The sequence below is a fragment of the Belonocnema kinseyi genome, chromosome 4 (assembly GCF_010883055.1).
Source record: "Belonocnema kinseyi isolate 2016_QV_RU_SX_M_011 chromosome 4, B_treatae_v1, whole genome shotgun sequence".
Lineage (NCBI taxonomy): Eukaryota > Metazoa > Arthropoda > Insecta > Hymenoptera > Cynipidae > Belonocnema > Belonocnema kinseyi.
Genome location: NC_046660.1, coordinates 822,773 through 847,331, shown reverse-complemented (window position 1 = coordinate 847,331; position 24,559 = coordinate 822,773). Strand labels below are relative to the sequence as shown.

The following is a 24,559-nucleotide window of genomic DNA, read 5'->3' as shown; positions in this document are numbered from 1 at the left end:
TAGTCGAAATTGGTGAAAAAAATGGCAATTTAATTATTATTCAAAATTTCGATTTTAACTTCAATGGTACACTAGTGCGAATTCGCACCCCTAGGTTTTTTTCATTTTATTGGTATTTACGCAAACACAGCTGCAACGGATTATCCACAAATCTAATAAATATGTGTGAAATTTGCTAGTTGTTTATTATATGTTCAATATATTGAAAGAAAAATATTGGCATTGCAAAGAAACAAATTCGCACCAGTGTACCGTTTGCGTATTGTGGGTTGGAGTGTGCCGTTTGAGGATTAACTAATTTTGAAAGTTGGAATATTTCTTATAAATTGCCTTGCGAGGGCCCATTGGAAGACTTTTGATTAGTCGAAATTAAAGAAAAAAATGGCAATTTAATAAAAGGATATTGCAAAAAAAAAAATTATCAAATTTGGTGAAATTTTTTCGAAAAATTCGAAATTACTAATAATAATAAATAAATAATACCCTAGGGTTAAACAAGTAAGTATTTACACATTATTTTTTTGTTTAATTTAGCAAGAAATGAAAAACTTTAAAAAATTATTTTAATTTTACATTTATATTTTGCAATTTCTTTTTCGAAAATTGAAGTATCAAATTTGGGACGTTTTTGAAAAATTCAAAATTTTAAATAATGATTGTACTCGAATAATTTTAAAAAATACAAAAAAATCATATTTTTAGCAATATCACTGAAATTTGTTAAAATATGATAAATATTAATTTTAAAGCAAATTATTATATTTAGACTTTTTTTTTTAATTTGGCGAGTTTTTTTTCACAAAGTTTATTCCTCGGGGAAAAGCCTTAAAAATATCTCAACAATTTAGAAAAATAGAACGAAATTTTAGCAGTAAATTGATGTCCAAAATTTTAAAAATATTTAGTTGAATTGTTATCCTTTTTAGCTATGACATCATTTTGTTTATTTCGTTAAAAATCTGGATATTTATTGAAAATTGAACGACTTTGTTCATCCATCTTTTTGGGTCGAAAGTTCTATATTTTTTATTGAAAATTCATCTTTTATTGTAAAAAAAGTCATCTTTTATGGTTGAAAATTCTGTCTTGAAAAAATTTTTTTTTGTCGTTTTGGGCTTAAAAATTCGACTATTTGATTGAAAGGAGAATTTCTGGATTGAATTTTGTGTCTACTTTGAATTTGAACCCTTTTTTCCTTTGTTATAAAATTTGAAAATTTTTTTCTTCATTATTTGATGTATTGTCTAAAAATGTGTGTTTAATTTATTTATTTTTAAATTCCTCTTCCTTTGGCCGAAAATTCATAAGTTTTTGTTGAATTAAAACAATTTTGATAAAAATTAAAATGTTTCTGTGTAGGAATATCAACATTTATTGTTCAGAAATCATCGCTTTTATTGAAAATTTAACTATTTTGTTGAAAATTAGTTGTTTTTTTTTGGCTTTGAATTAATCTTTTAATTTGAAACTATAACTATTCCATAGTTAACTATTTGATTGTAAAATAACGTTTGTATTTTTTAAATTCAACAAATTGTTGGAGAATTAAACTATTTTCCTGAAAATTCGTCTTTTTCCGTAGAAAATTAATCTTCTAAGTGAAAAATTCCTCTTTATTTATTGAAAGTTGAACTATTTACTTGAAAGTAATCTTTTTTTTTTTTTTTGGTTGAAAATTAACTTTTTTGTTGAAAATTTAACAGTTTTCTAAAAAATTCGTCTTTTTGGTTTGAAAATTCAACTTTTTGATTAAAAATCCGGCCATTTTATTAAAAACCCGGATATTTTTTGAAAATTCAACGAGTTTGTTCAGTGTCATCTTTTTGTGTCGGAAGTTCGACATTTTGGATTGAAAATTCATTTTTTATTGTAAAATCAGTCATTTTTTATGGTTGAAAATGCTTTCTTGAAAAAATTCGTCATTTTGGGCTTGAAAATTTAACTATTTGATTAAAAGTACAATTTTTGGGTTGAATTTTAATCTTTTCTGTTTTGAAATTCGACTATTTTTTTGAGAATTTAATTATTTTATTGAAAGTTTAATAATTTTATTAAAAGTGATCTTCTTTGGCCGAAAATTCGACATTTTGGTTTAAAATTTTAACTTTTGTGGTAGAAAAGTCATCTTTCTTGGTTTAAAAAACAACTGTTTGGTTGAAAACTTAATGTTTCAGTAGAAAAGTAAATTGTCTTTTAAGTTAATTTTTTTCAGTTGAAAATTCAACTTTTTTGTGGAAAATTTCCCTCTTGGATTGAAAATTTACCTTTCATGGTAAAAAATTAATGTTTTCTTGGTTGAAAATTCATTTTTGTTATTTAAAAAAAACTCTTTTATTGCAAATTTGAGGGGTTTTACGAAAATTCGTCTTTTTGTGATGTGTGAGTTTGTTGAAAATTTGAATAGTTTGTTGAAAATGAATTTTTGTTGTTGAAAGTTTAACTTTCTTTTAAAAAATTGGTTGGAAAATTTAATTTAATATAAAGAAGTTTCTAGAAAAGGATTAAATTTGCGATATTTTCTAAAAATTCTAAATAAATGGAAATTCTACCCTAGGATTATACTTGGTGCAAAAAAGTCATAAAATTTTAAAAATGATTGTACTCTAATGATTTTAAAAAATACAGAAAAGTCATATTTTTAAAAATATTACCGAAATTGGTTAAACTATGATAAATATTAGTTTTAACGAAAATTATTGTATTTACACATTTTTTAAATTAAAATTTAGCCTGGATTTATTAGAAGTAATAGCTGAAAGAATAGACCTATAGATAGTTTTTTAAATATAAATTTAACATTTTTTAGACTTGGGTTTTAATAGAACTTGAAAAAGAAATTTTTAAATTTCAACAGTTAAATTTTTTATTTTCTATCACTTATACAAGTTCATGTTTCTTCAATTTTCTTCATTTCTTTATTATTTGAAAATTCAACTATTGAAAATGAAAGAAAATTGAAATTTAAAGTTCCAACACTGGAAAATTGAATATTCAATTTATAACAGTTGAATGCTCAATTTTTGTACAATTTTCTGCTGTTGATTTTTCTTCAATTTTCTTCAGTTTTCATTAGTTGAAAATTTAGTTATTGAAAGCTGAAGAAAATTGAAATTTCAAATTTCAAAAATTGAATCTTCAAACATTGAAAATTCCATAAAATTGACAATTGAATTTTGAACAATTGAAAATTCAATTTTTTTAATTTCAACAGTTGATTTTTAATTTTTTACAGTTCTTACCAGTTGATGTTCCTTCCAGTTTCTTCACTTTTTGTCAGTTAAAAATTGAAATATTGAAAAAGAAAAAAAATTAAATCTTTATGAATTGAATTTTCATCTATCATCTGTTGTTCTTTTTTTCATTTTCATTAATTTTAAATAGTTGAAGATTTAAGAAAATTAAAAATTGAATGCTCAACTTGAAAATTGAAGAAGATCGAAAATTGAATAAAATTGAAAATTGAATTTTCAACATTTGAAGGTGGAATTTTTAATTTTCAACAATTGAAGTTTCTATTTTCTTCAATTTAAAATAATTTAAAATTAAATAAAATTTAAAAAATTAAAAATTGAATTTTCAACTTTTGAAAATGTAATAAAATTGACAATTGAGTAAAATTGACAATTGTATTTTTAGTACTTGAAAAAGAAATTTGTAAATTTCAGCAGTTAAATTTTTAATTTTCCACCAATTTGACTAGATCATGTCTTTTCAAATTTTTTCATTTTTTTATTATTCGAAAATTCAACTTTTGAAAAAGAACAAAATCTGAAATTTAAAAATTGATTTCTCAAGATGTTAAAATAAAATTTTGAAGTTTTTCAAGGATGTTTAAAATACTTAAGTTGAAAATAATTGAACTTCTAATTTTATAAGTGTTCAGTTTAAAAAATTTAATTTTTAAAGTTTTTACTTTAAAATTGTTTAAAACAGTATAATTTTGAAAAATTTAAAGTTCCTTAATTCTTTAATTTATAGCATTCAAATTAATAATGTGAATTCATATTTTTAGAATTGAATGTGAATTGACATTGAATATTTAAAATTAAAGAAAATTAAAAAAACAAATTGAATTTTCAACTGTTGAAAATCAAACTATTTAGAATTTTTTAACATTACAAATTGAAGAAAATTGAATTTTAAATGATTAACAATTAAATTAAAAATTTTCCGTACTGGATTTTTCTTCAATTTTCAAATTTTTTTCATGTTTTCAACAATTGAAAATTAAACTATTTAATTCTAAAGAAAACTGAAAATTAAAGAAAATTGAAAATTCCAATTTCAACAATTGAATTTTAAATTTGCTATCATTTCAGTAGTTGAAGTTCCTTTAATTTGCACTTTTCTTTATTTTTAATAGCTGAAAATTGAAATTGAATATTTAAAATTAGAGAGAGAAAAAATTGAATTTTCAACTGTTGAAAATCGAATTATTTTAAAATTAAGAAAATTGAATTTTCAATTGTCAGCAGTTGAGTCTTTCGTTTTCGTCGATTTTTAGTAGTTGAAAAGTGAATTGTTAAAAATTGAATAAAATTATAAATTTTAAACATTTGGATTTTCAATAGTTGAATTTTTCATTTTCTACAATTTTCAGTAGTTGAATTTTCTTTAATTTTCAGTTTTCTTCGTTTTTCAATATTTAATCATTTAAATTGAATATTAAAAATTAAAATTTAAAAAAAATTAAAAATGAAAGAGAATTGATGAGGTTTGAAGAAAATTAACAATTGAATTTTTAAGTATTCGAAAATTGAAAATTCAATTTTCAACAGTTGAATTTTTAATTTTCAATAATTTACAGTAGTTGAATTTTTTTAGATTTTCAGTTTGCTTCATTTTCCAATATTTAATAATTTAAATTAAATATTAAAAATGAAAGAAAATTGAGAGTTGAATAAAATTAAAAAATGAATTTTCAACTGCTGGAAATTGAAATTTTCTTGAATTTTATGTAAAAACAAGCGTTAAATTTAGTCAGTTTCTTTTTATGTGTTTATTCTTCATTAATTATATTGTTTTTATTTTCTGAAAGTATTTTACATTTTTCTGGAATGAAACTTTCAGCCTAAGGTTCATAATTTTTTTTTTCAATTATTTTGTTCTAAATCTGGAAAATATCTAGAATTTGGAAATTCAAATTCTCTGCCAATCCTGGTATAAGAAATTTAATTGAAAATTTTGATTCCAACTTTTATCAAATGGTAAAAAAAATATAAAAATAGCACTTCTATTAATCAGGCTTAGAATTGGAATAAGATTTTTAGAAATTCAAATACCACCATAGAATTCTAGAAGAAGAAAATTTAATAAATAAATTAGATAAGTAATGACTTTTCTATAAAAAAATTAATTTCTGTTTGATCGAAAACTAAAAATTGATGTTTTTTTTTTCAAGTAAAACTTGAATTGTTTGGCTGAAAAGGGACATTTTTTACTTAAAAATGTAACTATTTGTTTGAAAATTTATCTAGTCTTTGTAAAATTCCTCTTTTTATAAAAAAATAAATTTTTATGGTTGAAAATTCATCAGTTTGGTTGACAATTAATTTCTTTGACTGAAAATTAAAATCATTTGAATCAAGTAGCTTCTGTATTTGTCTGTTAATTTAAAAAAAAAATTGTCAAGTAATTTCTTGATTGTCTTCAGATACAAGCCCTGGAACTCGATCCGAATTTATACCGCGTCGGACAGTCGAAAATTTTCTTCCGCGCCGGAGTTTTGGCCCATCTGGAGGAGGAAAGAGACTACAAGATCACAGACCTGATAGTCAACTTTCAAGCGTTCTGTCGCGGCTTTCTGGCACGACGCAACTATCAGAAGCGTCTCCAGCAGTTGAACGCCATTCGCATAATTCAGAGAAACTGTGCCGCCTATCTGAAACTCCGCAATTGGCAGTGGTGGCGCTTGTACACAAAAGTGAAGCCACTCCTCGAGGTGACCAAGCAGGAGGAGAAACTCACGCAGAAGGAGGACGAGTTGAAGCAGATTCGCGACAAATTGGAGAATCAAGTGCACAATGCGAACGAGTACGAGCGCAAGTATCAGCAGGCGATCGAGGAGAAGACTATGCTCGCGGAGCAGTTGCAGGCCGAGGTGGAACTCTGCGCGGAAGCTGAGGAAATGAGAGCGAGACTGGCGGCCCGCAAACAGGAGCTCGAGGAGATTCTTCATGATTTGGAGGCGAGAATCGAGGAGGAGGAGGAGCGCAGTACGGCTCTGATACAGGAGAAGAAGAAGCTGCAGTTGAATATCAGCGATTTGGAGGAGCAGCTGGAGGAGGAGGAGGGCGCGCGGCAAAAGTTGCAGCTTGAGAAGGTGCAGTGTGACGGGAAATTGAAGAAACTCGAGGAGGATCTCGCGCTTGCGGACGACACGAATCAGAAGCTGCTCAAGGAGAAGAAGCTTCTTGAGGAGCGAGCAAATGACTTGTCGCAGGCCCTGGCTGAGGAGGAGGAGAAGGCGAAGCATCTTGCGAAATTGAAGGTGAAGCATGAAGCTACCATTGCGGACTTGGAGGAGCGCCTGCTCAAGGATCATCAGCAGCGACAGGAGGTGGATCGGTCCAAGCGGAAGGTGGAGACTGAGGTCTCGGATCTGAAGGAGCAGATTTCGGAGAGGAAGGCCCAGGTGGAGGAGTTGCAGCTGCAGTTGGGCAAGCGCGAGGAAGAGCTGACACAGGTGATGACGAAAATTGACGAGGAGAGTGCGGCAAAAGCTCAGGCGCAGAAGGCTCTCAGGGAATTGGAGTCGCAACTTGCCGAGCTGCAGGAGGATCTCGAGGCGGAGAAAATGGCGCGAGGCAAAGCGGAGAAATTGAAGCGTGACTTGAATGAGGAATTGGAGGCGCTGAAGAATGAGCTGCTCGACTCGTTGGACGTGACTGCCGCTCAGCAGGAGTTGCGCAGCAAGCGCGAGCAGGAAGTGGCCACTCTGAAGAAGAATCTCGAGGATGAGACGTCGGTTCATGAGGCTACTCTGGCGGAGATGCGTCACAAGCACACGCAAGAGTTGACGGTGATCAATGAGCAGATGGACGCGCTGAAGAAGGCGAAGGCGGCTCTGGAGAAGGCGAAGGGAACCTTGGAAGCCGAGAATGCCGACATGGCGACTGAATTGCGATCTGTGAGTGCGAGTCGACAAGAGTCGGATCGCAGGCGCAAACAGGCGGAGCAGCAGTTGGTGGAGGTGAATGCGAAACTCGTTGAGATTGAGCGAGTCAAGGTGGAATTGACGGAGAAGATGGTGAAGTTGCAGCAGGAGGCTGAGAGTGTCTCGCAGCAGTTGGAAGCTGCGGAGTTGAAAGCCTCGGCAGCTGTGAAAGCCTCGGCGACCTGTGAATCACAGTTTACGGAACTGCAGCAGCAACTCGAGGAAGAGACGCGGCAAAAGTTGGCTCTCAGCTCGAAACTCCGGGCTCTTGAGAGCGAGAAGGATACTCTGCACGATCAGCTCGAGGAGGAGGAGGAGGCGAAGCGAACGCTGGAGAAGCAGGTGGCGAGTCTGAATATTCAGCTGACGGAGGTGAAGAAGCGCGCCGACGAGGAGTCGGAGACAGCGGCTGCTCTCGAGGAGGCGCGTAAGCGGTGCATGAAGGACATTGAGGCGCTGCAGCGACAGGTGGAGGAGCTCCAGGCGGCCAATGACAAGCTCGACAAGTCGAAGAAGAAGATCCAGGCGGAGTTGGAGGACAGTACAATTGAGCTGGAGGTTCAGCGTGGCAAGGTGATTGAGTTGGAGAAGAAGCAGAAGAATTTCGACAAGGTGCTGCTCGAGGAGAAGGCTGTGTCGGAGCAGTATGCTGAGCAGAGGGACGCGGCGGAGCGTGAGGCGCGTGAGAAGGAGACGCGAGTGCTCTCGTTGACGCGCGAGCTCGACGACTTGAACGAGAAGGTCGAGGAGTTGGAGCGAGGCCGTCGGGGACTCCAGGCCGAGTTGGACGAGCTCGTGAATAATCAGGGAACGGCCGACAAGAATGTGCACGAGCTCGAGAAGGCGAAGCGAGCCCTCGAGTCGCAGTTGGCCGAGCAGAAGACGCAGACCGAGGAGTTGGAGGACGAGCTGCAGATAACGGAGGATGCGAAATTGCGACTCGAGGTGAATATGCAGGCGCTGAGGGCGCAATTTGAGCGGGATCTGCAGGCGAAGGAGGAGCAGGCGGAGGAGAAGAGGCGAGGTCTGGTGAAGCAGTTGCGCGATTTGGAGGCGGAATTGGAGGACGAGAGGAAGCAGCGCGCTGCGGCAATTGCCCAGCGGAAGAAGATGGAGGCGGACTACAAGGACATTGAGCAGCAGCTCGAGATGCACAACAAGGTGAAGGAGGACGCGCTCAAGCAGCTGAAGAAGCTCCAGGCGCAGATTAAGGATTGTACACGAGAGACGGAGGAGGCGCGAGCGGCACGGGATGAGTTGGCCGCGGCCTCGAAGGAAACCGAGCGAAAGGTGAAGGGTCTCGAGGCGGAACTGCTGCAGTCGAGTGAGGATTTGACGAGTAGCGAGCGGGCGAGACGAGCGGCCGAGAATGAGCGCGACGAGCTCCAGGAGGAGTTGAACAATAATGTGAATAAGGGAACGCTGATGTTGGACGAGAAGCGTCGACTCGAGGCGCGAATTGCGACCCTCGAGGAGGAGTTGGAGGAGGAGCAGTCGAACAGTGAGATTTTGATGGATCGGGCGCGAAAGGGACAGATAACGGTCGAGCAGTTGACGACGGATTTGGGAACGGAACGTTCAACGACCCAGAAACTGGAGTCGCAGCGAATGCTCCTCGAGCGGCAGAACAAGGAACTGAAGGCGAAATTGGCGGAGCTTGAGACGGCGCAGCGCGCCAAGACCAAGGCGACCATTCAGGCGCTCGAGTCGAAGATCAATAATTTGGACGAGCAGCTGGAGACGGAGGCGAAGGAGCGATTTGCCCAGCAGAAGATTAATAGGAAGTTGGACAAGAAGCTGAAGGAGTTGAGTTTGCAGTTGGAGGACGAGAGGAGGAATGCGGATCAGTACAAGGAGCAGATGGAGAAGGTGAATACGCGAATGAAGAGTTTGAAGAGGCAGTTGGACGAGTCGGAGGAGGAGATTAGCAGGCACAAGGCGCTCAAGAGGAAAGCCCAGAGGGAGATGGATGATATGCTCGAGTCGCATGAGGTTCTCACGCGTGAAGTCGCCAATTTGAAGAATAAACTTAGGTAACTATTGTTTTCTTGCTCTTTTCTTTTTAAACAAATTTTTTTATTTATTTCATTATTAATCAGGGTGAAGAAATACTAATATTTTTCATTTGTTTTACATAAAAAAAAAAAAAAATAAAAAAAATCATCGAATAAATGAAAAATATCATTGTCTCATCCACTATATTTATAAACTATATAAAAATTATTTCAACAATAATTAATTCATTATTTAAACAATTTTTAAAAAGAATTTATAGACAATTACTTTTACAAATATTATTCATGTTCAACGAAACGAAATTGCTTTGAGATAGAAACTATCAATAACTTTGCTGAAAACAATGGTTTAAAAAAATTATTATTATTTAAATAATACAGTTGAATATTTGGGAAATTAAATAAAAATCAATAAGGAACTTTTATCTGGTTGACAATTTTTATAATCACAAACAAATTGGCTTTTTGTTTTTTCTGTCATTATAAAATCTTAGGACCAGGTGTGTGAAGAAAAAATGGAGAGAAATAAAAAATCGTTTATATAATTGAAAAATAGGTTCAATAAAATATGTCACCTTTAAAATTAATCAAACCTATCATTTATCCCTAAAATAATAAATTTACACGAAATAAAGATTAAAAAAAAAATGATTGTCAAAACAAATAATAATTATTTAAACAATTGAAAATTATTTTTTAGCTATTTGGAAAGTAGTGTTTTATCGAATAAGAATCATTTATAAATGTTAAACATTTTTTTTCAGGTATTTTCACGCCTTTTTTTCTTATTATTTTTATTCATTCAAATGATTAGCTATTAAAATCTCATGTTAAATTATCTGGATTTCACACTTTTTTTTTCCAAACTTGTGTCAATTAAAAATCGATTCACTTCTTGATTTTTTTCTTGTTTAAATTGAATTTTAAAGAGATACATTTTTTAACTAATAAAAATTTAGCTGTTTAAAATTGATAAAAAATGAAGTAAAATTGAATTTTTAACTATTGAAAATTGAAGGAAATTGAAAATTGAATATTAAAATTTTCAATTTCAGCAGTTGAATTTCCCATTTTCAACAATTATCAACAGTTTAAAATTGAAGACAAATTAAATTTTTTACAATTCTCAGTCGAAGAATTTTCTATTTTTGTCAAATTGAAATAGTTAAAAATTGTTGAGTTGACAATTAAAGAAATTAAAAAATGTATAGATAATAAAAAATGGAAAAAATAATTCAAAATTGTGTTTTCAACTGTTTAAAATTGAATTATTGAAAATTGAAAACTAAAAGTGCAGATTGAAGGAACTTGAATTTTCAGCAACTTAATTTTCCAATTTTAACGGATCAAAATTTAACTGTAATAAAATTAAGAAAAAATTGACGAAAATTGAATTTTGAACCATTGAAAATTGAAGAAAATTTAACTGTTGCAAATTGATGAAAATCGAATTTTTAACTATTGAAAATTGAAGAAAATTGAAAATTGAATATTAAATTTTGCAATTTCAGCAGTTGAATTTCCCATTTTCGACAATTATGAACAGTTTAAAATTGAAAAAAAATTTAATTTTTTACAATTCTCAGTAAAAGAATTTTCCATTTTTGTCAATTCAATAGGGTTGTAAATTTTAAACTGATCAAAATTTAACTATTTAAAATGGATAAAAATGGATAAAAATTGAAGAAAATAAATAAAATGGATATTCAAGAGATGAAATTCGAATTTTTCATTTTCAGCAGTTGAATTTTCCATTTTCGTCAATTATCAACAATTTAAAATTGAAGAAAATTTAATTTCCAACAGTTGGATTTCCCAAATTTGAATTCTCAACTAGTTGGAAACAATTTTCTACAATTTTCAGCAGATAAATTTTCTATTTTTGTCAAATTGAAATGGTCAAAAATTGATGAGTTGACAATTAAAGAAATTTAAAAAAATTAAAGAAAATAAAAAATAGAAAAAATAATTCAAAATTGTGTTTTCAACTGTTTAAAATTGCGCTATTGATAATTGAAAGAAAAAATTGCAGATTGAAGGAACTTGAATTTTCAGCCACTTAATTTTCCAATTTTAACGGATCAAAATTTAACTGTAATAAAATTAATAAAAACGGATGAAAATTGAATTTTTAACCAGAAAATTTAACTGTTGCGAATTGATGAAAATCGAATTTTTAACTATTGAAAATTGAAGGAAATTCGAAATTGAATGTTCAGCAGATGAAATTGGATTTTTCAATAATTTAATTTTTCAATTTCAGCAATTGAATTTTCCATTTTGAAAGAAATTAAAGGGAATTTAATTTTCTACAATTTTCAACAGAAGAATTTTCTGTTTTTTTTTTTTTCGATTTAAAAGAGTTGAAGATTGAAAGAAATGAAGGGAAATTAAAAATAGAAGATTTTTTCTTTAATTTAATAAAAAATGAATTTCCAACTATTGAAAATTAAACACAATTATAAATTGAAGAAAATCGAAATTTGAATTTTCAGCAACTTCATTTTACATTTTTAACTGATCAAAATTTAACTATTTAAAATTGATGAAAATTGAATTTTCAACTATTGAAAATTGAAGAAAATAAAAAATTGAATATTCAACAGATAAAAGTTGAATTTTCAATAATTTAATTTTTCAATTTCAGCAATTAATTTTTCCATTTTTGTCAATTATCATCAAGTTAAAATTAAAGACAATTTAATTTTTGGCAGAAATTTTTCTATTTTTGTCAATTCAAAATAATTAAAAATCGAAAAAAAATTAAGGAAAATTAAAAATAGAAGACATTTTTTAAAAGATAAATAAAAAATGAATGTTCAACTATTGAAAATTAAAGACAGGTGCAAATTGAAGAAAATTGAAGAATATTAAAAATTGAATGATCAAGAATTAAAATTTAAATATTCAACAATTTTCCATTTTTAGAAGTTGAATATTCATCAACTAATTGAAAGTTCAATTATCTAAAATTTTCAGCAGATGAATTTTCTGTTTTTGTCAATTCAAACGAGTTGAAAATTGAAAAATAGAAAAAAAATTAAAGAAAATTAAGAAAAAAATTAAAAAGTGAATTTTTCAACTATTGAAAATTAAAGGAAATTGAACTGTTGCAAATTGATGAAAATCGAATTTTTAGCAATGAAAAATTGAAGGAAATTCAAAATTGAATATTCAACAGATGAAATTTGATTTTTCATTAATTTAATTTTTAAATTTCAGGAGTTGAATTTTTCATTTTTGTCAATTATTATCATAAATTTAAAATTGAAGAAAATTTAATTTTCTACCATTTTCAGCAGAAGTATTGTCTGTTTTTATCAATTCAAAATAATTAAAAATCAAAAATAAAATTAAAGAAAGTCAAAAATAGAAGAAATATTTTAAAAGATAAATAGAAAATAAATTTTTAGCATTAGAAAATTGAACTATTTAAAATTAAAGACAGTTGCAAATTGATGAAATTCAAAATTTGAATTTTCTGTAACTTAATGTTCCATTTTTAAATGATCAAAATTTAACTATTTAAAATTGTTAAAAATGGATGAAAATTGAATTTTCAACTATCGAAAATTGAAGAAAATAAAATATTGAATATTCAAAAGATGAAATTTGACTTTTTCCACAATTTAATTTTTCATTTTCAGCAGTTAAATTTTCCATTTTTGTCAATTATCAAGAATTTAAAATTGAAGAAAATTTAATTTCCAACATTTGGATTTCCAAAATTTGCATTCTCAACTAGTTGGAAATTCAATTTTCTCCAATTTTCAGCAGATAAATTTTCTATTTTTGTCAAATTGAAATAGTTAAAAATTGATGAGTTGATAATTGAAGAAAATTAAAAATTAAAGCAAATTGTAAAAAATAATTAAAAATTGAGTTTTCAACTGTTCAAAATTGAACTATTGAAAATTGAAAGCAATAATTGCGGATTGAAGGAACTTGAATTTTCCGCAACTTAATTTAATTTAAAAATTTCTATTTTTGTCAATTCAAAAGAGTTGAAAATTAAAAATAGAAAAAACATAAAAAATAAAATTTTAACTGTTGACAATTTGAAGTATTGAAAATAAAAGACGATTGCAAATTGATGAAAATCGAATTTTTAACTATTGAAAATTGAAGGAAATTCAAAATTGAATATTCAACAGATGAAATTTGATTTTTCAATCATTTAAGTTTTAAATTTCAGGAGTTGAATTTTCCATTTTTGTCAATTATCATCAATTTAAAACTGAAGAAAATTTAATTTACAGCAGAAGAATGTTCTACGTTTGTCAATTTAAAAGAGTTAAAAATAAAAAAAATTTAATGAAAGGATATTAAAAATAGAAGAATATTAAAAAACAAGTTTTAAAAAATTTCAACAGTTTGAATTTGAAGAAAATTTAATTTACTACAATTTTTAGCAGAAGAATTTTGTATTTTTGTCAATTCAAAAAATTGAAAATTGAAAAAAAAATAAAAGAAATTAAAAATAGCAAAAAATTAATAATGAATTTTCAACTGTTGAAGATTGAAGAAAATAAAAAATTCAATACTCAACAATTTGATTTTCCATTTTCAGCAGTTGATTTTTCCATTTTCGTTAATTATCAAAAAATTTTAATTGAAAAAGTTTAATTTTCAACTAGTTGAAAATGCAATGTTCTAGAATTTTCAGCGAAAGAAGTTTCTCCTTTTATCAATTCAAAATATTTGAAAATAGAAAAAAAAAATTAAGAAAATTTAAAATGGATGATAAATAAAAAGAAAATAATGAATTTTCAACTGTTGAAAATTGAACTATTGAAAATTGAAGACAATTGCTGATTGAAGAAAATTGAATTTTGAATTTTCAGCAACCTAATTTTACATTTTTAACTGATCAAAATTGAACTATTTAAAATTGATGAAAATTGAAGAATATTAAAAATTGAATGATTAAGAGATAAAATAAAAAAGTGTATTTTCAACTTTTCAAAATTGAACTATTGAAAATCAAGCAAAATTAAGAATTCAAGTAAATTATAAATTAATTTTCACCAACTTCGGCAACTTCAATTTTCTTAAATTTTCAACAAATTAATTAAAACAAGTTACAAAAATTAATATCATTTTTCTCTCAATGTTAATTATTTAAAAAATTAAGAAAAAAAGAGTTCTTTTATATTAAAAACAGTTGATTTTCAACTTTTGAAAATTAAAAATGTAATTTTTTAAATTTAAATTTTCCGTACTTTTCAGCAGTTGAATTTTCCATTTTCGTCCATTATCAAATTGAAGAAAATTTAATTACCAACAGTCGGATTTCCAAAGGTTGAATTTCAAATCAATTTTCTTAAAATTTTAACAGTTTAAAATAAATTTGTCTTCGATTTTCAACAGTTTATTTTTTTTCAGTTTTCAGCAGCTGACAAGTTGAAAAATAAAGTTGTAAAAAAATTAATTTTCAATTTTCTCCCAATGTTAATTATTGAAAAATCTAGAAAAAAAGGTAATTTTTGTATTAAAAAAAGTTGATTTTCAACTGTTGAAAATTAAAAATGTAATTTAAAAAATTGCAATTTTCTTTAATTTTCAGCAATTGAATTTTCTATAATTTTCATCTGTTTAAAAAGAATTATTTTTTACTTTTTAACAGTCAAGTTTTCAATTTTCCTCAATTATCAGCGGTTGTCAAGTTGAGAATTGAAGTGTTAAAAACAAAATTAATTTTTTTCCAAATATTAATTGTTAAAAAATCAAGAACAAAATGAATTTTATATTAAAAGCAGTTGATTTTTAATGTTTGAAAATTAAGAAAATTCAAAATTGAATTTTCAACTGTTGAAAATTAAATTTTCTCAAGTTATCAACATTTTAAAATTAATTTTTCAAAAGTTAAATTTTCTTCAATTTCAAGAGTTGAATTTTCTTCAATTTTAAGCAAATTGACAAGTTGAAAATTGAAGTGTTGAGAATTTGTATTTTTACTTTTCTTCAAATATTCATTGTTAAAAATTCAAGAAAAAAAGCGAATTTCATTTTAAAAGCAGTTGTTTTTCAATTGCTGATAATTAAAAAAAAATTGATGAAAATTGACAATGTAATTTTTAAAAAGTTTAATTTTCTTTGATTTTCAACAGTTGAATTTTCTATTATTCTCAACAGTTGAAAATGAATGTTCAATTTACTTCATTTTCCAGCAGTTGAAAAATAAAAATAAAATTGGAAGTTAAATTTTTAACTGCGGAAAATTGGATTATCAACTGCTGAAAGTAGAATTTTCAATTGCTAAATATTAAAATTTCAATTTTATTGAAGTTTCAACAGTTGATTAATCCGGATTTTTTTTTAGAATTAAACCATTTACAGATTTTTACATTGAAAATTTAACTGTGCCTATTTGAAAGCCTCACCTAGTTAGAGAATTTGACGGACGGACTAAAAAATTTATATATTTCATTTAAAAAAAAAACTTTTAATTTGGAAGTGAAAGTGTTTGTACGACAAATTTTTAGTTTCTGATTTTTTTTAATTTGTCAGAGCAAATTTTTTATTTAAATATTTTGTGAATTGTAAGAAAGATAACTTTTTCACTTTCAATATTTTTATTGAATTGTGAGGGGGGAAATTTTAGTTACTTGTTTTTTTGTGAATTGGAAAGGACCATTTTTTTATTTTTAAATTTTTTGTATCTTTAGTAGGGACGAACATTTTTCCTTTTTTCTGAATTGGAAAAGGGACTTTCTTTTTAGTTTTAAGATTTTTATGGAGTCGGAAGGTAATTTTGGTTTTCAATTATTTTTCTGAATTATTTTTTTAAAAGTTTAAAGCTTGAAAAGAGTTTTAATGGGATTTTTCGGTCTAAAAAATGAAATAATTCATTAAGAGCGGCAATTCAAAAAAAAAAATAAAATAAAATAAAATAAGCAATTTTTTGCAAAAATTATAGTGAAGTAGATCAAAAGGCGCAAAATAACAGCCGCCCGTTGGGTTCCTATCGTGGATATTGGAAGGATGAACTTGTAAACACTTTTAGCGTGTAGGTATTAGAGTGGAAATCATTTTAAAAAAATTGTTTTCCTGGAAATGTTTCCCTGTATCCACTGACTGTCAATTATTAAAATCCCTTTAATATGTTCTTCAAGACTCACAAATGTGTGATTTTGTGTTTACTTTGAATTTGAGCCCCTTTTTCCTTGGCTAGAAAATTTGAAAAATGTTTTTCTTCATTATTTGATGTATTGTCTAAAAAATAACACGTTCCAATATATTTCCCCTTTTTATCTTTTTTTTTTAATCGCTTAAATGGAAAGTGAATTAATAAAACCCAAGAAGAAAATTTAATTATTTTTTGTGCAGAATTCATCTCATTTTTTTTTTAAAGTGTACTATTTTGGTTCATATTTAATTATTTTTTATGTTTAATTAATTAATTTTTAATTTCCTCTTTATTTGGTCGAAAATTCATAATTTTTGGTTCAATTAAACTAATTTTGATTAAAATCTTTTTAGGAATAACAGCTATTACATTTATTGTTAAAAAATTATTGCTTTCATTGAAAATTTAACTTATTTTATTGAAAATTAGGTTTTTTTTTGGCTTAGAATTAATCTTTTTTAATAAAAATATAACTATTCCATAGTTGGTTGAAAATTTATATTTTTAATCGAGAAATGATTTTTTTTTAGTGGAAAATTAGTTAACTATTTGATTGTAAAATAACGTTTGTGTTTTCAAAATTCCACAAATTGTTAAAGAATTGAACTATATTTTGTTGAAAATTCGTCTTTTTCGTACAATATTAACCTTAGTGAAAAATTATTCTTTATTGAAAATTTCATCATTTTTATTATTTATGGGAGAAAATTCCTCTTTCTTGGTTGAAAATCAACTTTTTTAAATTGAAAATTAAACTTTTAGGTTTTTAAATTCTACTGTATCAAAAAAAATCTGAATGTTTTGTTGAAAATTCAATTATTTTGTTCAGTCATCTTTTTTGGTCGAAAATTCATATTTTTTTTGGATTAAAAATTCATCTTTTACTCTAGAAAAGTCATCTTTTTTTTTTTGGTTGAAAATTAATTTTTTTCGTTGATTGGTTCTGACCGAAAATTCGTAATTCTGAATTGAAAATTCAACTTTTCAGAGTTTAAAATACTACTTTTTTTTAAACAAAAATCGTCTTTTTATTTAAAAAGTCGATCATTTTGTTGATAATTAATCTTCATAATTTACAAATTCAATTATTTGGTTAAAAATCCGGATATTTTTTTGAAAATTTCACGAATTTGTTCAGTCATCTTTTTTGGTCGAAAATTCATCTTCATCCAAAAAGATGACATTTTTCTTAAAATAGATGGACTTTTAATTCAATAAAAACAAAAACATTGTCAAAAATAGTTAAATTTTCATCCAGAAAATATTTCAGTTTTTTTTTTTCACTACCCAAATATTATATTGAAGCAGTAGAATTTTCAACCGAAAAGTTACATTTCTATTTAAGAAAGATGAAATTGCTCCTAAAACAAATGAATTAAAAAAAACCTTTAACAAAATAATTAAATTTTCAATTAAATAATAATATTATAACTAAAAGGATAATCTGCAGAAGAAAGTTGTTGCGAATTTTGAAAATTCTAATCTGAAAATATTTAATTTTAAAAGTTTTTACCTTGTCCTATTTTTGAAATTTTAATCTTAAATTATTTAGATTCGAGATTCTCTAATTTAAAATAAGATTTTTCGATTTTAAAAGCTTTTAATTAGAAATGATACAATTTCAACTTTTTTCTAAAAAAATTTTTCATTCATTGAAATTTTTAATCTGAAAATTTTTCAATTCAGAACACTGTTAATTACAAATAATATAGTTTTAATTCTTTTGAATTTTAAATTATTTAAATTTCAAAATTGTATTTGGAACATATTTCCTTTTTGATATTTTCGATTTGTCCTATTTTCGAAATTTTTTATTATCTTAAATAATTGAAATTCAAGATTCTTATGTTTAAAATAAAATTGTTTCATTCTATAAGCTTTAAATTAGAAATGATAAAATTTCAAATCTTTTCTAATAAAATTATCCAATTTTTAAAATTCAATCTAAAAGTGTACAATTTGGAACGCGTTCAATTAGAAATAACATAAATACCATTTGGAAAACTTGTATTTCGACATTTTCCCGCAAGAGGCGCTACGAACGATGCCAACTATGCAAAATCAAAAATTTTGTGGAATTAACCCACAAAAAAGTGTAGGTATACGGACGTTTGTTAGCATGTTTGATATCATTACCTAAATTTTTAAGAAAAAATATTAATAATTTAATAAATTATTTATTATTATTTAATAATAAATTGAAAGTGGCCCATGTGTTGAAAACGGCCATGCGGTGGCGCTTGTAGTAACTTTGTTCTAGTTGTTTTGACTGTTTTAAAATGTTTTATTTATATAATTATTGGGAAAATGACACAGGGAACTTTTCCAATTGTGTTTTTCTGTTTTGTTTTTATCGAATTATTTTCATCAAAAGAATAATTTTAAGTTTTAAAGATTTTAAAGTGTGGGTTAAAAAAATATGGAGGATTTGACACCATATTTTGTAATTTTTCAAGATTTACAAATTTGTTAGTTTAAATTTTTAAATGATTATTTTGTAAGGAATTTCAAGAGAAAATCGACAAAAGATTACAGCACATTTTGAATTATTTCCGAGACATTTTTAAAAAGTCTGAAAGATTTTAAAGTAAAATCTTGCATTTTTGCCATATTACATAATTTTAGAAAAAAATTGAGGTTTGTTTGTAAGTTTAAGAGATATTCAAAAGTTTTGAAATGATTCAAAAATAATTAAAAGTTGAAAAGATTTTTTAAGAATTTGAAATGTTTCACGAAAATGAAAGACATTTTTTCAGGTTCCTAAGAGAAATTAAAATAATTTTTTATTTTAAAAAATTAATTGAAAGAGATTTTAGAAGATTTAAAAAATAGTCAAAGAACAATTGGAAAGATTTCAAGGCAATTTATTTTTTTAATTTTGTAGAGTAAATAAAAAAACATAGAAAAAATTTGAAGGTCTGACAAAATAAGAAATAAAATTTTGCTTACATTCGTGTGAAATTTTTTAATAATTTTTGATTTTGAAAAATGAACTTTAAGAGAAAGTTTAAAAAGGTTTTTAAAAATAAAAAACAATCTTAAGATTTCTAAAAATAGTTTAGAAGATTTTAAAGCAAAATGTTTTAATTTTGTAAGATTGCAAAATGAAAACGAACAAAAATCGGGTAAATTTAAGAAATATTCAGTAGAATTTGAAAGAATTTCAAAAGTTTTAAAGAGAATAAACAAATTTTTTTTAAATTGCTGGGAAAACTCAGAAGATTGTAAAGTAATTTTTTTAATATTTGGAATGATATTTGAAAGATTCGAGAAAAATTCGTTTTAAATAGATTACAAATATTTGAAAACATGGAAACATTTTTAAAAATTAATTAAATATTTATTGACTCCTTCCCAACTTCGAAAAGTTTTAAACATCTTTTAAAAGGACTCGAATTTTTCCGAATATTTTGTAAAATCCTATCTTTTAAAATAATTGCTTTAAAATCTTCTAGATTCTTTTTTGATAAGCCAGAAATATTTAAAAATCTTTTAAATTTCTCAAGAATCTTATAAAAATTATATTTAGATAAATTTAAAAACAAGGTGATAATACTTATTTTCTTGTCCTCAATTCTCTCAGTATTTTATTTCAACTTGGATTTATGATAGCACTTAGAAAAATAATTTTCGAATAATGTAATTGTTACAAAGTCTAATTGATTAAAAAATATCATATATGAGAGTTTGTTATTTCATTGTAATAGAAAACAAATATTTTAGGATTTATCATTGTCCTGGTTAAGTCCTCACAAATATTTCTATTGCTGAAATTTAAGTTTGACGAAATTGAAAATTTTTCGAAAATAATTATTAAATTATTAATCAATCTAGTTTTTTGAGGCCTATTCCGCTTTTTTAGTGTTAAAAAACTATTTTTATCATAAATTTTTTTTTTATTATAAATAATGTTGTGCCGACATGTTTCAACCTGATTTTAAGGTCCTTTTCAAGGCTTATTTATGGAGATAAAAGAAATATCGCTGAAGACTACGTTGAAATTGCAATTATTTTTTATTGCAACATTTTTTATAATAAAAAAAATTTTTTAAACAAAAAAAAGTTTTTTTAACACCAAAAAAGCGGATTAGGCCTCTAAAAACTTGATCACTTACCGCCAAAAAATACATACATTATTAATCAATGATTAATTAAATTGTTTGCCTTATTTATAATTTTATGAATAGCTCATAAATTAATAATAAATGAAATATGTTCAGCAGTTCTAAATTTCGAGACTTGAAATTTTTGTGGGAATTTAATCATTCGTTTATTTTACAATTTGGTCTTGAAGTCGGTGAATTTTAGTTTCGGATATTTTTAAATTCGCGATTTTATTTTTTGCGAATTAAAAATCTTGTCGTTATTTGAAATTTGGAAATTTTCACAATATGATCATAATATATATTTTCGGTATTGTTTTTAATTCATTTGTGTATTTGTAATTTATTTTTTAATTATTTCTTATGAGTTCTGAATATTCATGCAATTTGTCTCATTTACTACCTGACTCTACACTATGAAGAAAAAGGGATTTTAAGGCCATGTGACGAGAGGGTCACGTGACCAAACCTGGTCTTCGATTTTTTTTCCCCAACTTACGTCTAAACGAAATGAGGTATCGCTCTGAAAGTTTGGGAAGTGAACGAGGAGGTAATAAAGTCCATGTCTCTGCTTTGTTCCGGTGAAAATTTTGAGAAAAAACTTTTTTTTTTTAAAGAAAATACCAGTGGAAGTTTTCTTTCCCAACTTACGTCCACACGGAATAAGATATTGTGTTAAAAATTTGGAACGATAAATAGAAGGCATGCAAGAATTTGTCTCTGGTCCTAAATAATTAGAATAGTGAAAAAAGTTTTTTTTTTTAATTTCTATTTTGGAGAAATACCGGCCGTGCTGTGGTCAAACCCTGCGAGCAATTTGCAGTCTTGTCTATAGGCTAGTTATGAGGTTTATATTTATCAAAGTGGAACAAAACAATAAAAATCGTTCACGAATATTATGCACCAATAATGCAAAAACTAATGTTTGCACTTGAAATGAAAATAAACATATTTGGTCTGACATACGTATCAGTCTGGCATCAGCTGTGTCAAAGCAGCACTAGCGCAGCGAGTGACAACTAACTTCGAACTTCTAGGGGTCTGTGGGTAAAACAGATTGCATGATTACCGTCAGAGAAAGGTAAAAGTCAAACTTCTGTTGTAAAACCTAAATGTGTCCGTCGATAATTATTATTTGCATAAATAAACTTTTTTCTTCCTCCAACTCTTTGCAAGGCCACAAACGATCCTTTAATATTTATTAATATTTCCCAAAAAAAAATTTCCGCGTTATTTAAACTTTTATTTTTCAATATGGGTGAAAAAATATTGATCTTAGGGCTGACTTGATCAGCTGTTAAACTCATCACATGGCCTTAAAGGGCCATTATACTTATTTTTGTAATTTTTATGCATTTTTTCCTATTTTAGTGCATGGTTTTGTAGAAAAAAGTTAGTACTAGCGCCACCGCGCCGCACGGCCGTTTTCAACTCTCGTGACACATTTTTTGCATTGGAGAGTATAGTGGAAGAAAATTCCCCCCCCCCCCCCCCCCCCCCCCCCCCCCCCCTGATGGCGACAAATATTGTGACACGAGAGTTTTATACATAAAGATAATTAATTAAGTTTTAAAAATTGTGAATAAACCGGCATATTTGAAAAGAGCCTCGGTGGCTCAGTTGGTTAGACACTTGGACTTCACCTCCGAGGTCCGGGGTTCGATCCCTGAGCCGGTACCTCTGCAAATTTTTCAATGTACCTTTACCGAGGTTCTGGTGGTTCGGAACCCACCTTAAGTTGTAGGTCCCCCCATCGTGTACTTGACTGCAACCCAGTCCGTCAATGATGAGGTCAAACCAGGCTTTGTCCAATATGTCTGGGCAGAGTGCTCTCATCAGATCACTTGATTGCATTATAAAAATGCATTATAAAAATGACCAAATAAAAATCCATCTCTAACCAAAAATGCCTTCGACATGTTGGGCAGTATAAGCCTGTGACAACATTTCAACAATGAAATGTTTTTTGAAAGTATTATTATTATTATTATTATTTGTTTTTTCGAAAAGGCGTGGAGGTCCACCAATAAGTTTGAGCTCGTCGAGATTGAAGCGCGGCTCAATGCAGACCGGAGGTTCTGGCGACGATTCAACAACACAGGACGAGAGCATCGACGGCGAGGAAAACACAAATTGAAGCCAGACATCGGCTGCTGCTACGGAAATCTGCAGCCATAATGCATAATAATTCGTGAGAAAGCGAATTGAATTGAATTTTGAAAAAGAAGAGAGTGTCTCTGTCTGAGTCTCGCGATAATTTAACAAACAAACAAACAACACATAGAGTAGTGAGTCGTCATTAGATCGGGTTATTTGTCGCTTCCGGTAACAAAATTTGCAGAAGCGATTCGCGATAATTGGTGGCAATTGGCCTACCAATTGATGAATTGCCGGTGATGCAATTTTGTCGGCTAGGACTCGAGAAAAACGATCGGAAGAAGAGAGTCTCACGTCGCATGCAGGTGATAGGAATCAATTCTTTCTTCTTCTTCTTTTTCTTCATTTTTTTTATTTTTTTTTTTATACATATATATATATAGTAGTAATATACGATTTTCCGTAAGATGCCATCAAGCGAAGAAAGAAAGAGCACAGAGTTTAATGAGAAAAAAATGTACATAACTTTACAGCTTACTAATCGTGGGATAGAAAAGAAAAAAGCAGATTATTGATGCTGCAATAATTGAAATAACTGAATAACAAACAAACAAACACTCTTAGGTAGTATTAAGACATTAATTAATTATTAATTATTATTATTATTGATATGTTATTATTATATTATTATTTTATAACTATTACGATCAGCATCCTCCCACACAGGCTAGTACAGTAATTATTAATGTATTTTAATAATTAACTAATAATATAAGAATCATTAAAGTGAGAGATGACAATGAAGCAGAGCTGCATATATCAAAGAGTGCAAGTTGGTTTCATTTTAAAAGGTTTTTAGATTCAATATTTTCCTTTCACTCTATTTGATCCGGTCTTTGTGGCCCTCTTTTTTTTTTGAAAAAGGAAAAAAAAGAGAAGATTTCTTAGAATTTACATTCTCACGTGCATTTATACACTTTTTTTTTTCTTTTGCAGTATACATGATGTATGTATTTATATACATATTATACATATTTAATTAACATATTTAATTGAATAATTAATTTAATTAAAATTAAGGTTCTTTCATTCCTCCGGGCTTTTATTGCAGAGCGCATTTTTTTTTCTCGATAAAGCAAAAATATCAAGTGTGAACTTGAAGCTGATTTATTATTATTTTTTTCCTCGTCTTAATAATATTGTACTTAAGCTCTTGTAGTGTGGAAGTTTGAACCTTTTGAAATGAAATGAATGGCAGTGCCTTGCAGGCTCAAAGTGATATCGCGAGTTTTTCGGAAGAAAAAAAAAACAAAAACGCACGAGAATAGAGTCCGATTGACTCTAATCGAGAAACGAATCTTAAATGCAGATAAGTATAGAAGAAGAAAAAAACAAACACACACGCAGACAGACACAAAAAAACATCGAGAAGATGCTGAAGATCGTATAGAAATTGTGTAATTTGTAAACTGCCGATAAATCGTATGATGTTTGTAAAGACGGAATTTTATACCTACATTTTTTATAGGCATTTTATAAAATTCTTTGTATTCAGAGGTATTTACAAGGTTGTAGTAGCTAGTATATTTTTTGATGCAAGTAAGCTACAAGCGAGAAGACGAAATATACTTTTACCGAGAATGTACTATACTATAATTGCCTTTGAAATTCGATATCTGCATGTTTAAACTTTCTTTTTTTTTTAGCGGTAGTTTAGACGGCCAATGGGTTGGTCGTCGAAACGTCGAATTTTTCTAATAATTTTAAGGTTTTAAACTACCATTTCCTTGAATTCTTGAATTTTTTTTAGATCGAGAGGCTTCAAATTAAGGTAAGGAATTTAAAAAAAAAATTGAGCGAATTGATGATGATAATTGAAGGAATTCATTGAATTTAATTTCATGGAGTTTAGACGGTCAAGGCGTTGGTCGTCTAAACGTCAATTTTTTCTAACGATTTCCACGACTGTTTCTTAAATTCTCGGATTTTTTTTTAGCCGAAGTACTTTAAATTCGTAAAAGAAATTTTTTAAAAATTCAACGCATGTATAGAATTTTGG

The 24,559-nt window shown here is 28.4% G+C and overlaps 1 protein-coding gene across 3 annotated transcripts in view; it reads left to right on the top strand.

Moving 5' to 3' along the window:
• LOC117171671 (myosin heavy chain, non-muscle) overlaps positions 1-24,189 on the top strand; it is a 180,284-nt gene extending 156,095 nt beyond the window's left edge. For 2 of the 3 annotated variants that reach the window (XM_033359183.1, XM_033359182.1), the window contains 2 exons: positions 5,654-9,189; positions 22,414-24,189. In XM_033359183.1, the coding sequence (XP_033215074.1) occupies positions 5,654-9,189; positions 22,414-22,540 (3,663 nt within the window). In that variant the 3' untranslated portion in view covers positions 22,541-24,189. Of the gene's footprint in view, positions 1-5,653; positions 9,190-16,090; positions 16,181-22,413 lie in introns of all 3 variants that reach the window. The other variant, XM_033359184.1, reaches the window with a different exon arrangement.
• Positions 24,190-24,559: the final 370 nt, after the last annotated feature.